Source organism: Castanea sativa, chromosome 12 (genome assembly GCF_040712315.1).
Source record: "Castanea sativa cultivar Marrone di Chiusa Pesio chromosome 12, ASM4071231v1".
In the NCBI taxonomy this organism is placed as follows: domain Eukaryota; kingdom Viridiplantae; phylum Streptophyta; class Magnoliopsida; order Fagales; family Fagaceae; genus Castanea; species Castanea sativa.
The window spans coordinates 38097231-38114084 of record NC_134024.1 but is presented as its reverse complement, the minus strand read 5'-3'; the positions used below and the strand labels follow the sequence as shown (position 1 = coordinate 38114084).

Here is a 16854-nt window from a genome sequence, read left to right as displayed (position 1 = left end):
AAGCCATCTCGTAATTGTACTCTGATTATATAATATATTATAAATCTAACTTAAAACACTATAAGTATATATATATTCTAATAAATATTACTATTTATTCAAAAAAAAAATTGAATTACGCCGTTAATTCCTTTGGCGGCACTTAGAACTAAATATCCTGCTAGTCAAATTACTTCTTCTTTCTTTTCTTTTTTTAACTCATCTCAAGTATGGTGCTAGGAGAAAACGTGTGAGCTACAATGATTATAGGATAGACATTATCGAATCTGTCCTTATTCACTCCCACCGTCTCACACACACACAAATACAAATATAAAAACTCTAAACAATTGTGAAGATTAGTCCAATCTTACCTCAACACTTGCCACCGGTACGATTCTCAAAGAACATGCACCAAAACCAAACAAGCAACATATGCTCAGATTTTTAAACGTGTCTAGAAGAGAAGGACTCAGGGTCAAACTGTCAAAGTCTTATGGAGCGTGGTCCCACGCGCCACAGCTTTGTATGCAGATACAGGCTGTTAAGGTCCTTATAGTATGGTCTCCCTCGTGGACCTTTTATTAAAGAAAGAAAACAAAACTGATATTTTTCTCTTTGCCTAGCTTCATTGCTCTTTCTCCACCATTCAAATCTCTATCTCCTGAATTTTCTTGAGGACCAAACAAAAGTTAACGTGTGATGTTGGAAGCATCACATTGCCTTCCTTTCTCTTTATATATAAATATATAAAGGGCCCTGTAAAGGACTCATTGGTTCAGTTTCTAAAATCTATGTTCTTTTCTTGTCCACTTTTTTGGTCATTGGAAGTACTCTGAGATCATTGCTTTACTCTCTTACTACGTCTCAAAAGAGGTACGTTTTCTTTCTGTTTCAGCCTCCTTTCCATTTTTCCTGCAATTTTTGGAGCTTGTTATGATATGAGATATGCACTCTGCTTCTCCAACTATGTTACAAGAATAATGTTACATCGATAAACTACTATTTAATTCGTGAATTGTGTTCCTTTCCTCTCCTTCACGATGCCATACTTCATCGAGGATGACTCTCTATATGCTATTGTTCTTTTCTTTTCCTTCAAGAATTGTTTTCCTGTGTTCTCTTTGGACTGATGTGTTCTTATTGTAATTTAAGAACTGTTTTAATTGTGTGTGTGGTTCACGTAAGCTTAATTGATAATTGTTAAGAATCTAAATTAATAGTAAAGAGTAAAAATTATTGTCAAATTAGGAATAATCATGTTTTTTTAATAATAAAGAGTAATCATCATTATAAAATGAATATTTTAAATTCAAATCCTATTATAATTAATGCATATACATATACTAATACAATTTAGTACTATTTTAAGGTAAACAGTTGGTGGTACCATGTAATTTTAATGTGATATTAGTTAAAACCAAATACATAAAATGGCACTCGTATCCTTGTGAACACTTATTTATTATTGAAAAAAAGGGCAAATTTATTAATTGCTCTTGCTAAATTAATAAGATAACTATACTAATCATTCTATTCCTTTTGCCTTGTCCCCATTTACGTTTTCCTTTATGACAGTCTCAACCTCTTCTTTTCTTCTCTCCACAGGTCTTAATATCCAAGAAAAAAGCCTACCACTAAAGCTTTATATTGACAAAGAAAAATGCTGCTAAGAAGCTCTTCAACACCAGTTCTTGGATCCCTCCTGCCATCCTTCTCAGACAGTCCCAGCCACAACAACTGCAATCACCATGAAACCAATACCGTCATCATCAAGCACCCACCACCTACAATTCACCAAAACCACAACAAGTTCGCACTCCACCAAACTGGCTCTCTCAACCTCTCCTCATTCTCATGCAACTCCTCTCCAATCTCTCCCTCCATTGCTGACCTCGACCGGAACAAAGGCTTTCAAAGAGCTCAGTCTGATGGGAACTTGGAAGGACTAGCCTATGTTTCTGGCAGCACCAAAGAAGACCAATACATTGAAACAAACCTACACAAGAAGTTTTCAGTGAGACCCAAGTGCACCATGTTGCAAACTATACAATCTTTCTCATTTTATAATTCGAAAGGTGAATATGAAGATGAAGAAGATGAAGAAAAGAGTGATATAGAGGATGATGATGAAGAAGAGAGGATCATGGCTATGAGAGCACAAACTCTAAGTTTGGAGATCAAAACGAACAGCATGATTTTGACTGAAGAGGTGAATGTTAAGGATCAAATTTGGAATACGGGTTTTGGAGATGAAAAGGAGCTTCTTGATCAAGGGATGTTTCTTGCAAGAGGGATTGGCATTTGTGATGCCAGTGGTGGTGGCGGTAATGGTGGTCGAGGACGTCGTTGTGGCGGTGGAGATTTCAACTCAGGAGAGGACAACCAAGGTGGCGGTGGAGATTTCAACGGAGAGGACAACCAAGGAGTTGAAGAGTATTATAAGAGGATGGTGAAGAAAAATCCTGGCAACCCTTTGTTTCTGAGAAATTATGCTAAATTTTTGTACAAGGTTAGTTTTGTTCTCTCTTTATTTACCCATTAGTTTCTTTTCTTGTTGATTAAAACCGATGCTAAGATTTGTGCTTTTCTTAAATCACACCAATATAGTTACTCTGATGAAATTTTTGTCATAATGATTTAACATTTTGCTTCCATTGGACATACTGCTTTTCTTGACATTTGTAATGATAAGGCATATCAATATATAAGACATATTGCAATGATGGACAACTAGATACTGAAGAAGCAATTATCATATCACAAGCTAGAAGAACCTTTTTAGAAGCTAAAGCTAAATTTTGACAAGGGAATGACAAAATTTATAAACGATACTCTGCTTCACTGGGGCATTGTTACTTGTTAGCAATGCTTAACACATTATTTTGACAGTCAAAGGGGGACCTTCAGTGCGCCGAAGAGTACTACTCTCGTGCTATCCTAGCAGATCCAAAGGATGGTGAAATTTTATCACAGTATGCTAAGCTAATATGGGAGCTACATCATGACCAAGACAGGGCTTTAAGCTACTTTGAACGAGCAGTTCAAGCTTCTCCTGAAGATAGGTATGTGTACTCCATTGAATACAAAAATTTACATACTTCAGGATGCTATTTTAATTTTCTAGTGCAAGTACTTGGTATGCACTATGCCACACTGTATAATCTGTGATTCTTGGTTTCAGCCACGTTCAAGCAGCATATGCTAGCTTCCTCTGGGATACAGAGGAATATGAAGAATGTGACGTGCCAAAAGATGTTGAAGCCATGCCATCACATTTTCATGGAGCCGTGGCTTCTGCGAGTGCTTAAATTGTGGATCAAAGCACGTGGACTGATAAAGCATCAAGACGTTGAAGCCATATCATTGGTTGACAGGAGGAGATGGGTTTTCCAGGATGATCTTGCCAGTGGCTTGTATATCAAATGAAGGTGTTGGGTAGCTATAGTTGGAACACGATGCAAACTATACGGTGCTAATGTTTAGCCATGCCAATGTTTTGCCCCAAAAACACTTATCAGGAAGGAAACTACCAAATGAACGAAAAATACAATGAATATAAATATTATCCAGAATTCTTCGTTGTCATGATTTAAAGTTTATGCATGAACAAAAAAATCTAAATAATACCTGGGTTACTTTCTCCATTATATCATCTTCTGGAAAACAAAAGATAGAGGTCCCTCACCACAAACAAGGTTTCTCTCCAAACTTATTTGAAGAGAAATCCTTCAAACTCTTCATATATATTTTTATTAAGTTTGAATTTTAAAAATATAACCATTAAATTGCATATTCATTATATTCTTTACATGCATATCAAATTTCATTCAAATCAAATGTTATTTACAACGCATTCGATAAACTTATACTTTATACATAATTTTAGATCACAAAAACTTGAAATTTAAATATTTAATTGATAACATAACAATTGATCTTTGATATTTTTGAAATTTTGCAAGCATAAAAACATATAATAAGAACATGCAATGAAAAAGTTAGATTTTTCAAATTCACTCACTATAAAGATATATAATGAGTTCGAAAATTCTCTCCAAACTAGTTTAGGGAAAAACCTTTTTCCCTTGCCAATGTCCCATACGAGCAGAAGCAGCAGCTTCTTTTTGGGAATTCCTGGACAACGACTTGGAGCACAAAATTCTTGAATTTAAGGTCAATCATGGAACCAACCAAAATTGCTGTACCAGCTGATTAGAAGATCATGACAATCAACAAGAGGAAACAAGATTGATATCAGATTGTTCACTCTTATAAACAACAAAGATGATATTTTGATATAAGAGAATCTAGAAGGGTAAAGTATGATTTCTAAGATCAGAAAGTCAATCATTAAGCACTTGTTTTCCTGAAAGCATGGGACATATAATGCCAAAAAAATTCCCACTTGAATTGCATGATAAAACCCAATCAAGGGGAAAAACAACATAGCTATTCCCACACAAGAAACAACACAAGCAAGTCTCTCACCACTGCCATTCATGTAAAATTGCACACCTCAAAAAAGTACAACATATTTTCCTGAAACCATCAGAAGGAAAATGTTTTCTCGGCAAAACTTATGAGCCTAAATAGCTCAAATCACCCATCAGATCAGACTAGTAGCTTTGACCCACGGATAGTTCTGCCCTCAGAAAACTTCTGCCCATCATTAGATGCTTATCGCCTAAGGCTTTTCATCTCATCGTGAACCACGCTGATAAAAATCATTGCCTCTTATTCTGTTGTCACCACCATCCAGATAGCTTCCCCTGCCCAGACTCCGTGAACCAAAACGCCCCCTTGGAGCCTCTGTTTGGTAACTGCCTCTTCCTCTTCCCCCCCGTCCTGGTTATGGCAATTCAAAATAGATGTTAATATACACAAATTCAACGTCATTTCAATTACACTACAACAAAACAGACGAATAACAATTGGCTACTCCAAGAACACCATGCCACAAGGAAAATGACTGCTATAAAAGCACGAAAGTTGAATTAGCTTCAACCATATGTAAGATCTAATTTGGCCCATAAATTTCTTAAGTATCAATGAATCCTGGACATCAACTGTAAGGAAAATAATTTATTACAGTAAGAATTTGATCCTAGTAGACTAGTAGACAGCAGATATTGCCTATTCTGGAATGAGGTGTTTGTTACTAAGATAACCATGACTTGTTATCATTGCTACCACATTGCAGAAGCTAATAACCACTACTTCATCACCATTGTGTCAAAAATGCCAATGTACCGCCATAAAAATTTCCATGTCCCTCTCCTTTCTAGTCTCTTGGTTTTTGGAACACTTATTTTGTACAAAAATATTTTCGCGCATCATGTAACAACTATATATAAAAATATAATCCGTCTTTTCTATGAAAAATAATTCTGACAGTTGCTCTTTATATTCCAAAAAGATTTTTTTGGTAAGAATCCGTGTGGCCCATATAGTCTAATCGGTTAAGAATCCAAAGCCAACCCCAAAAAAATTTGGGAATAAAGCACATTTATCCTTATTATTCAAAAGATTTTATTTTATATAAGTTGATTTATTTTAAAGATATAATTTCAGCCAAACTGACATAAAAGCAGTTTGCAATTCAACATTTGAAACTACATAAAGCATGAGATCAAAGAACAAATAATCCATAAGAAATACATTTGTTGGAGTACAATTTTTAAGACATCTCCAACTACGCCTGATTTTTTGATAATACGAATTAGAGGAATAGATAAAAGGCACATACTTCCACCTCGAGAAATGCCACTGCTGTTTGGTCTCCTTTCCTCAATGTAGACTTGCCTTCCAGCCAACTGTATCGGAGATGCCTACAAAGAGAAACAAATTTAGGCCCAGATAGCAGTATTTTATAGAATTGACATTTAAAATATAATTCATTGCAAAATTTTTAAAATACAAATCATTGCAAAATTTCAATAGATTATTGAAGATAAAAAAATTACAACACATAAGACAGGCTGGTTCTTTCAGGCACTATAAAATATAAAGAAAAAATGGAATAAAATATTACAACTTTCAGGTAATAATAATCAAAATCCCAATTTACTGTTCTATTCACATTGCATGGAAATAATAATAATAACAAATTCTGCAAGTATTAAAAACCTAATTTATTTAGTTTTCCATAAGCTTCAATAGATAAGATGCCTGATATGCATCCATGTTATATTTAAGTTGTAACACAAAATATCAATAAAATATTACCAAATACTTTGGATATTCACTACAATACCTTGAAGACTTTTTCAAATATATTTAAAGATTAAAAAAAGAGAGAGAGAAATACAAACCTTGAGTGCATTTTGAACACCAATAAGGTCCTCGAACTCAACAAAGGCATAGCAAACTCCAACTTCCTGTATAAATCAATTGCTATTTTAGCTGCTCACAAGGTCACATACAACGAAGTCACTATCAAGAAAGAAAATCCCACCTTGCGTAACCTAATAAAGACACCATCAGGTATAATTTTGCCAAAGTCCTTGAATTCCTGCTCAATTTCTTCTTCAGTAATCGTAGGAGGCAAGTTTCTCACGTAAACAGATTTTGGTTCATCTGGAAGGAAGATGAAGAATCAACTTAATGCTTCAGAAATGAAAATGCTCAAACATATCAACTTATTTACATGAGATAACCTTCCAAGTCTGAAATTCAAGTACAAGTGTACTCTCATAAATGGAATCCTCAAAATTTCACGTGAAATATTGGCACATCACACAACAACTATTGGAATTTGAACCAATCAAATGGTCCCCAAATAACATATATATAACTTTTTTATAAGTAAATTATTATTTGGACAGGAGGACCCAGCCCATATGTCCAACTAAATATTACTTAAACAAATATTTTTTTTTTTGATAAATCAATAGTTGGGGGTGATGGGAGTTGAACACTAGATGTCTCTATTGGGAATACTAGGAGATGCCAATTGAGCTAATTAAATGATACATTGTAGAATGCAATAACAGGGGAAGGACAAACACTACAGAGTACAGAGCCCAAGACCAGCAATAAAGTTAATGCTATAATGTCATCAAAAAATAAATGATAAATTTTAATAACATGTATCAAGAACTAGACCTTCTTCCATTGTCAGACCCTCCTCCACTGCCTCTGCCGCATATTCAGGCACATATGACAATGCAGAGTTTGACTGCTGAGCAGCAGGCTGTGGTGTATGATTCCACTCTGAAGCAGTAGGGAAACTTCTGTTTAAAGATGGCTGGCCGGCTGCTGATGATGCAGGCTGCCCTCTAGAAACTCGCAGCTAGCAAGTTCCAACCATTAAAAACGCAACACGTAATATATAAGTTAATTAAACCGACAGAAACTAATAAATTCCAAATTTCGATTAATGATGGATCTGGTTTTAGTAAAGGTATATATATACAAAAACACATACACACACAAACAAACAAAATACCTACAAACAAAATACATATCAATATGGGTTCCACTCCTCCCATGCACAAATCTGAATCAATGGAAAACACCCAATTCTTCTCGTGTTAACTCCCATGCATGGTCCCATTGATGCTTTTTATTTATTTTAAATTTGCATATATCTTCTCCAACCCCAGTTTCTCTCTGACACAGATGCTTTTTACTAATGAATCCATCCCCAATTGATTAATGAACAAAATGTCTTTTGATCATGTCAGGTATATGAAGAACATTCAAACATGTGCAAACCAAACTCGCATAAACCTTCAATAAAGGAAAAGTAGCAAATCCAAAGGCACGTGCAGGAAACAAACACATCCTGAGACATAATGGCAAAACAACAATTCAGCAGTACATTTGAAATAGAAAACAGAGTGGCACAGGTGTAAACCACCACCCACCATCCACCACACACACACTCCAGAGTAACAAAACAGGTACATACAATAGAAGCATAAGTTTTCTTCAGTGGCTCTCCCACAGGCTCCTCCACAGCTACAGCTGGGGCTTCATGCACAGTGTTTACCACACTTTGAAGTGAAGCAGATGTCTCCTCTGCAGGAGTTTCATCCACCACAATTTCAGTTTCATGATCCTCTTGCAGCTGTTGCTCTGGGAGACTATATTGATGTTGTTGCTCTGGGAGACTATACTTATCAACTGGATCTTCTTCTATATGGATTGAATCAACATAATCCCGGGCCTCTTCCTCCAAAACATAGTCAGAAACTGCAATACCACTGGGTTAAAATAATCCCCCAAAAAAATAGACATGGAAAAAAATAAATACAAAAATGCAACATTTCTCCTACTAAACAATCTAGAACAGCCACAAGTTGATGATTTCAGGGAAAAAGGAACAAGAAAATTACTCCAAGTTTATAAACAACTTTATTTTTTCAACCAAGAATTTATGAAAATATCTACGTTACATGACAAGAAGGAAATAAATGCACACAGTTCACCAAATAAACTATGCTTCCCCAACTAGCAATATTACTGATGACTTGATAATGCACCTTAAATAAGTAAAGGCAAAAAGAATCATGATGGTATAAATAACCCCAACACTTACATGGGACCAAACACAAATTGATCCTTTTTCGTTCACAATAACTGTGACATGCCAAGTCAATTTCCATAGTCTAAGACTGGGAAAAGTTTGGATGAGTTCAAACACCCAAGAATAGGAAACTAGAAACTTGTTGGCTAATTTAAATGGACATCTACACTGTACAATGAGTCCAATACGCATATAATTGTTTAAACTCATTGTAGAGCAATGCAAATTGCATATGAAACCTACTGGGCTCAAATTTCATATATCTAGTAATTAACAATTCTTATAGCAAAGCAGCTGCATTACCTGGCGGCTCTGGAAGAGGGCTAGAAGCATTCAGTTGTGTATCAAACTGGCGTTCTGATGGAATAGGTGCTTGATGTTGATAGATAATTTCATCATCTTCATTGAACTGGAAAATATCATTAAGAACAAAGTAACCTTTCTCTTGAGGAGCAAGAAAAAAGGTCTGAACAAATTTCCTCCGTCCACTAAATTCCCTTGCTCTAACCAATCCTGAAACCATTACCAGAACACCTCGATTCCAAGAATCAATGGAATTTAATGTCTTGACCTCAATTGAAGTGAAACTCAATGACATGATAAGCGTATGAATTTCCTGCAGAGGGGGGAAAATTATAAATTAACATGAAAAAGAAACAAAAAATAAAATAAAATAAGAAATGTATCAAGTCACAATGCAAAAACAGTTGGCAACAGAAAAATTTAAGGAAAGTCTGATTGCATCTGAAAAGATCAACCACCAAAATATATTATAGATCATATTTTCACTAGATATAGAATAATCCAAGAAAATTGCAATTTGGTGACATGTAGATTAAAAACAACTGATGAGCATTTCATATCTTTTGCTGATGACACCATTTTATTTTGTGATGCTTCTTGGGAACACTTGCTATACGTCAAAAGATGGATCTGATTTGTTTTGAAGCTGTCGGTAGCATGGATGCATTAGCAAGTATTATTTGTCACAGAGTGGATAGTTTAACAACAAAATATTTGGGAATGCCTTTGGGTGCTCCGTTGAAGGAAACTTCAATTGGAATCCCATTTTGGAAAAGATGGAATGGAAACTCTCTGGTTGGAAGATACTTTACTTATCAAAGGAAGGTAGACTCACTTGGTTGAAGAGTACTCTGTCAATTCTTCCAAGATAATACTTAACTCTTTTGACCATCTTGAAATCTGTGGCAGATAAACTTGAAATAATTAAGAGGAATTTGTTGTGGGGGACTTCAGAGGAGGAGTTTAAATGCTCCTTGGTGGCAACTGGCAAGATAAGGTTTGTTCACTTATTGAGGTTGGTGGCTTGGGGGACAGGAGGATTGTGTGTTTTAATCAAGCATTACTAGGGAAATGGTTATGGAGGTTTGGGCATGAAGCATGTCATTTATGGCAACAAATATTGGGAAGACAATATGGGGGCCCAAGTACCAAAGTAGGGGGCTCATGGGGTGTGGATTATTGTGTAGTATAAGAGCAGGGCCAGGATATAATGACCTCGCCTCGATTTTGTAAATATTTTCTGCTTTGAATCCTAGACCCTCAAGGTTTTGTTCTCCTCCCAAAGCACACAGCAGTGGGAGAAAAAGCCTCTAAACATTGAAGAGAGATCACCCCTTATAAGCACATCTGGGATAGATTCTCTTTCCATGTGGCTTTTGAAGTTGGAGTGGGTAATCGTATTCAATTTTGGCATGATCAGTAAGCTGGGGATATTCCTCTTAAACTTCTTTACCCTATTCTCTTTGCGTGCTCAGCAGATAAGGAAGCTTTTATATCTAATGGTTTGGATCCCTATGTGGTGTGGGGATTGCACCCTTCAAGAGGCCCTCCCGGAACTTTATAGCTTTAGACATAATAAGGAGTCCTCCATAGCAGAAGTCATGCATTTTCCTAACCAATGCTGCATTGGGACATACAATTTTCTAGAGCTATACAAGATTGGGAGTTGCAACCTTTGACTGCTTTTATCAACCTTATATATTCAATGCCACTTAAGGTGAGGGATATCACATCACAAACTTTGTTGGAAGTCAGCACAAAGTAAGGGTTTTAAGGTGTGTGAGTACCATTTCACCCTTTCCTCAACTCCTGGCATTCTTTTTCTGTGGAAGCCTGTGTGGCACTCAAAGATCCCTCCTAGGGTAGCTTTCTTTTCTTGGACTGCATCCTTAGGAAAGATTTTGACTATTGACAACTTATGGAATAGAGGTGATACAGCTGTGGATTGGCACTTTATGTGCAAAAGGAGTGGAGAGTCGGTAGAATATCTTTTACTTCGTTGTCCCATAGCTTTTGAGCTATGGACAATGGTGTGGAATTTCTTTGGTCTCTATGGGTTATGCCACAGAGCGTCACTGATTTATTCTCAACTTGGCAAGGTCCTTTTGGTAAACATTGAAATATAGTTTTCTGGAGGGTTGGTGTCTTTGGCAGGAACGGAATGTGAGATGCTCTGAGGGAAATGAACAGTCTATCCACAAGATTAAATCTCTTCTTCTTCACTCTTTTCTGGATTGGAGTATTGCCTTTAATCTTTTCCCTATTCAAATTTTTTAGATTTTTACACCTTTGTAATTTGAGAGATTGATGTATTGTGACTCAAGTACACCACCAGTGTACCTGGAATTTCTCTTTTTTGATTAATAAACTTTTGTTACTTATAATAATAAGGTGGATGGGGATAATAGGAGTTGGAACTTGAGGTTTCATAGAGATTTTCAAGATTGGGAACTTGAGGCAGCCTTCTCTTTTCTTCATCATATTTATTCTCTCGGGGGATGTGTTTCCGATTGGGGTCCATTGGATCATGCCAGGGTCTGTTGCAAGCTTATTGTTTGGTTGGAGGAATTGGTTCGGGAAGCATGGCTCTGATGTTTGGAGTTTGGTAGTTGATACTGGGTTGTTTGATGTGAACTGTTTGAAAGGAGCGGAACTGTAGTTTGTTTGAGGACACTAAAGTCTCTTAGGATCAATTAAAAAGAGTGTGTCACCGCACTGCTTTTGATTGGTCCAGATTTTGGCGTTCAACTAATTTCTTACCCATTCTTGAGTTTCTAGCTTCGCTTAGACTATCCATAATACTTTTGTATTTTGTATTTTTGCTCCTTTGTGTTCATCATCATGAACTCAAAAGTTCTTCTCTCTAATTAATAAAAGTGCATTACTTACCTATCAAAACAATATAAAGAAGAGAGGAGACAAGGGGCATCAGGCCAATCAAGAAGTTCCACTTTGCACCTCTTGTCACACCAAATAACTGTACCAAAGAACAGATACACAACAAAGATTGGGAAATGTAGCATAATGAAGGGGTTGACTAATTAGGGGAATCCTCAGAAAATAGGTTGTACAATTTTTATCAAGTATAAAGTAGCAATTTGTATCAAGAATAATGTAGCAATTTGGGAAAATACATGCAAAGACAACCTTCCTCTTAAATCTGATAATTTTGAGAAAATGGAATACAATGATGAACTGCAATGTATAGATAAATTTCCTAAGAATGAGACAAGATTTTAAGGTTATATCATCCACAAGTTTCCTAGTCGAATTTCGGACTATATTGTGGGACATGAGGGTGAGATACAAGAAAATGAGCTTACAAGGTCCTGGTTTGATTTATTTATCCTCATTCCCCTAAAATGATTATTTCACAATCACAATTTTTTTTAAGTAACTTAATTGTTCAAGGAAAGTGGTTCTGGCAAATACCTCAAAGCTGGGTTGTATGAAGTAATCTCATTTCTGGAAACTAAAATCCCCAAAAGATGGGCATTCCAAAATAAGCACTTTCTTACCAATTATAATCATAGTTGTCAAAACATGAATGTGAATCGATTTTTTTTTCTATATCATGTATCGTAAGATACACAAACACCTAATGAAATTTATAAAAATAAAGATAAATTTATAGATATACATATAAAAATATACATTCACTATAAATTTAAAATATATTCAACTAATGACTAAATTAATTATTACTCAAGTTAAATATTTAATAAAGCAAACTAAATAAATCAAATTAACATGCGTTTGTAACATATAAATTCATTTTTTATTAAACTCAAAAGTGGCATGAGCCAAAATAATAATTTATTTTCATCATATTTATCATCGTACCTAATCAACTCCATCTAAGTTAATGTTAACATGTTATCATAATTTCATTATTTTGCGAAATTATTGTGCATTTACCTATCAAAAAGAAAAGGAATATCACGCATTTTTTAACAGCTGAGACATTTCATAAACCACACCTTTGATTTTGGTAATGTTTGAATCAGGAATGAATTGATTAGGATTGAATAAATTTATTTAGAATGATTCCAACGTTAATTATGAAAACTTATTCTAGCATGAACGTCAAAGAACTTCAGTAATGTTTCCCAATCTGTACACTTAGGGTCTGTTTGAATACCACTTATTTTGCTGAAACTGAAAACTTATTGCTGAAAGTATTGTAAATAAAGGTAAAAATTAGTTGAAATAGTACAGTGGGACCTATAAATAATGCCAAAAAGTGCAATGAGACCCATGAATAGTAACAAAAATAAGTTGAATAGTGAAATAATTTATAATTTTAATCCACATCCAAACACACACTTAATCATAAAAGTATTTCTCTCTCCCCCATCTAGATTGCACTGTTTGACACATTTGTTTTCAAAATTAAACTACTTGGATGTATTAGCCACATAATTCAAACCTACAGTACCACCCAACTTTTTTTTAAATAAGTTTTCGCTTAAGGGAAGGGGGAAAAGGAGATTCGAATTAGTGACCTCAGTTTAATGAGGAGTAATCCACAACCAACTGGGCTACCCCTTGGGGTATAGAATTCCACTCGACTTATACAAGAACTGAAGAGAATGAATTGACCTGTAGTACTATAGTTTATGTAAATTAATGAACGCTAAGAACTTCTTGGTGAAAATCTTGCTTCAAATGCAATGATTGGGGGATGTCATTTACTTCCAATGTTGATTTGTTGGACCTAATGAGAGTCCATGAGTGATTCTTTAAGGGATCTTGCATTTGAGCAATCCTTCATTCTAATAATTATTCTCTTAATTATCAAAAAGAAGAAAAAAAAAGCGAAGATTCTCAAGTGCCTTTTGTGCCCATTAATGCTACATGTCATCTCAAAACCATCCCACCCAAAAAAAATAATATCAACATAGCCTTTCTGATCAAAAGAAGTGTCGAAAAGTCAAGATGTAAATATGTCATTTTGTGCTCCTCTCCAGAACCACATGCCAATTTTTAATTATACACATGAACAAGAAAAAAAAATCTGGAATTAAAACAGTCTATGTAAAGCCAAATAGAAGAGAAATCTATGATTTGCACAGATCTTCTACCACCAAAAATTTGGCACTTCTGAACATGACACTCATATCAACCCATTTCAGGCTTGTTTGGATGCAGATAAAAAGAATACACCCTAAATACCAAAACAAGTGTAGAAATTACAGGAGTGTAAATTGTTCTTATCAATATTCCAAAAACTTATAACATTTGTTATATGTATTAACTTTTTTTCCAACCATGGATCTCAGGCATGTAAACCAATACGTCTGATTTTGTAAATTCTAAAAGATAATCCTAGTGACCTTGTCCACAACCATAGAAGAAAGCCCATCAAGTTATCTTGTCTAGTAGTAGAAATTGTTATCGGTGACCCTGAATCCCTCCCCCACATTCACATCACATGATTATGCAATACAAAAAGAATCTAAATTAACCACCACACAACAAAAGTAGAAAAAGAAATACGCACCAACTTTTTACCATAAAAAGAAAATCAGAATATCAACCTACCAGCCCATAACATGATTAATCACAGCTATAAGCATTTATTTACCTTCCTTTTTTTTCATTCATTTTGATTCAATCCTAATTAAAACCAAGAATCCAAGCTTCATAGTAATGATTCCATTAAAAACACATACAAACACAAACCCAAGTGAGAATACTTTTACCAAGTCCGATTTACACATTTCCTCAAACAAAATGAAAAAAATAAAAATAAAAACCCACAAGAATCAATCAAACCACAACTAGAATGCACAGAAATAAAATCGAGCATGCAAAGAAGGAACGTATATATTATAGTAAATAGTTAGAGAAAGATTAGTTTACTAGGATTTCAGAGGCTTTCTGGGTAGAATCTCCATCGATCCGAACCATGATGCTGTCAGCGGAGTAGAACTGGTGAACAAGTTCAGGCTGTTGCTTAAGAATCTGATAGTACTGTGTCACAAAGTACGACCCCACCTGTATATACATGTAATACACAAAAACCATTAAAATGCACACAACCTTAAACAAAAACAAGACACACACAACCACATATAAATATATATATATATATATATATATATAATATAAACACCTGAGCTGCAGTGACAGGGCCTTGATATGAAGAGGCCATTTTCCACAGTCACTTTGTAGATTACAAACCCTAATCTACAAACAACTAGGGTTTTGGATGAAACTGTAGCTTTTTTTTTTTGTGAGCCCAAGAAAACACAGTTCAAAGAAATAACCAGTGCGTGGAGATTTTTTTCAGATAATATAAAATAAAGAAGATTAAATTATGTTAGAGAGAGAGAGAGAGGTTTTAGAGAGAGAAAGATGAGCGAAAAAGAGAAATGAGAAGACTTGTTTGGATTGAAGATAGATCTGCCAAGAGGAAGAGAGAGAGAGAAAGAGAGCTTTGTCTGTCTGCTAAACTGGTTTGCTTTGTCTGCCTTTTTGTTTCGCTGCTTTTATACTATGTTGCCGGGGAATACAATAGGAAACCACAGCCGTCGGATTAGGATAGTGGCACTCTTTAGAAAGACCTGCCCAAATCACGACCGTCCAAATACATAATCAAAGAAAGATGGCATCAACGGCTGTGACTTTTCTTAAAAGAAGAAAAAAACAAATGGGTATCATTTTTTTTTTTTTTTTCTTGGGGATATGAGATAATAGAATAAACGGCTGAGATTTGATCTTGAAGGTGGTCAAGTAAGGCACAGCATGCCGGTACTTAAACTAGGATGTTTTTTGGCGAAGTGGCTAGCGGGAATTGGTGGGCAAGATTTTGTTCTGACTTTAGAAGTTGAAATCAGGAAACTGTGGTGTGTGCTTTACCAAATACAAGTAGAAATCTCTTCTTCTTTTTTTGCATTGGCAGAGTAACTGAGACTGAGACTGAGACACATACATTGTTTTTGCTAAGCAGAGAAGGGAATGAGAGAAAAGTCCACTTTGGTGTCTTGATTTGGACAAGAGAGTACTAGAGAGTGACAATTTGCATATAATAAATATTAAAAAACAAAAAAAAGTAAAATTTTGGTTCAAAAGTGTATTAATATATATTATATTAAAAAAAATATTAACAAGCACCGTAATTAGTCATTGTTAAGTGTAAAAAAAAAAACAAGAAAATTCAAAAAAAAAAAAAAAACACCAAATAGTACCTACAAAACTGAATAAATGACATAAACGGCAACAACAACAAAAAAAAAAAAGACATCTTGTATATGGGTATCAAAAAGGGAAATGTCAAATGAAGTTTACATTGTAAATATGATGGGGTGCTATTCATCACTCATCCTTGGACTTAATGGAGACAGCAAATTATTCACAAGAGTAGCAATTGTCCAGAGAGTGCATGCTCAGGTGCTATTCAGAGCACTGGTTGATTTTGCTATTAAAAGAATTAATTAAGATAAGAATAACGAATGACACTGCCTGCCAATTTGGGGCGTCATATTTGCAGAGTCCGGAAATGGATAATGTCAACATCTTCATCACCTTTTTTTGTTTCTCAACTTAACTAATTTTATGCCACAAGTTCAGTATTTTTTTTTACCTCCTTTTTTATCAGATAAGTTAAAGATTTTTTTTCTTTTTTTGGGAAACAAATTTACTACTTATTTAAATGTATATAAAATAGTGGCCTTGTTATTGTTGAATTTGTCGGATATTTTCGTCACATTTTAGGTACAAAAATTTAAGTCACATTGTACGTAGAAAAATGAGTTTGCCATCATTTTTAGAGCATTGAAATTCTCTAAACACAAACTTAGCGTCTTAGGTTAAGGCAGTGTGTAGACAAACCGTGGCGGTCGATCAACTTGGCTCCTGTGACAGCCTAACAGGGAATGTCTAGGTTAAGAGAGCTTAAAAGAAATGCGCGGTCCAGCCATCAGAGCCATCAGAGCTACTATAGGCTCATAGGAGTACCATTTATAGCAGTCATAAACTCAAACTTTCTGTCTATTCATTGCAACGAGAAAGAGCAGAACCCAGGCTGGCCAAAA

General features: G+C 35.1%; 2 protein-coding genes across 3 annotated transcripts; one reads left to right on the top strand and one right to left on the bottom strand.

Moving 5' to 3' along the window:
- The first annotated feature begins 612 nt into the window (after nucleotides 1–612).
- Nucleotides 613–3567, top strand: LOC142619526 (uncharacterized). The gene is made up of 4 exons (XM_075792655.1): nucleotides 613–855; nucleotides 1588–2491; nucleotides 2872–3044; nucleotides 3164–3567. The coding sequence occupies exons 2-4, from the start codon at nucleotides 1643–1645 to the stop codon at nucleotides 3288–3290; spliced, it is 1149 nt and encodes a 382-aa protein (XP_075648770.1). The 5' UTR covers nucleotides 613–855; nucleotides 1588–1642; the 3' UTR covers nucleotides 3291–3567.
- Nucleotides 3568–4217: 650 nt separating this feature from the next.
- On the bottom strand, nucleotides 4218–15285 carry LOC142619524 (nuclear transport factor 2). Of its 2 annotated transcripts, none has more exons than XM_075792653.1 (9): nucleotides 14934–15285; nucleotides 14681–14815; nucleotides 8816–9128; nucleotides 7895–8178; nucleotides 7087–7273; nucleotides 6437–6558; nucleotides 6294–6359; nucleotides 5729–5810; nucleotides 4218–4827 (listed from the first exon to the last, which is right to left on the bottom strand). In XM_075792653.1, exons 1-9 carry the CDS (start codon nucleotides 14970–14972, stop codon nucleotides 4682–4684), a joined length of 1374 nt encoding a protein of 457 aa, XP_075648768.1. In that variant the 5' UTR covers nucleotides 14973–15285; the 3' UTR covers nucleotides 4218–4681. The 2 variants fall into 2 exon arrangements, with proteins under 2 accessions (XP_075648768.1, XP_075648769.1); XM_075792654.1 differs by having other exon boundaries at nucleotides 5735–5810; nucleotides 14934–15283.
- Between the last annotated feature and the right edge of the window lie 1569 nt (nucleotides 15286–16854).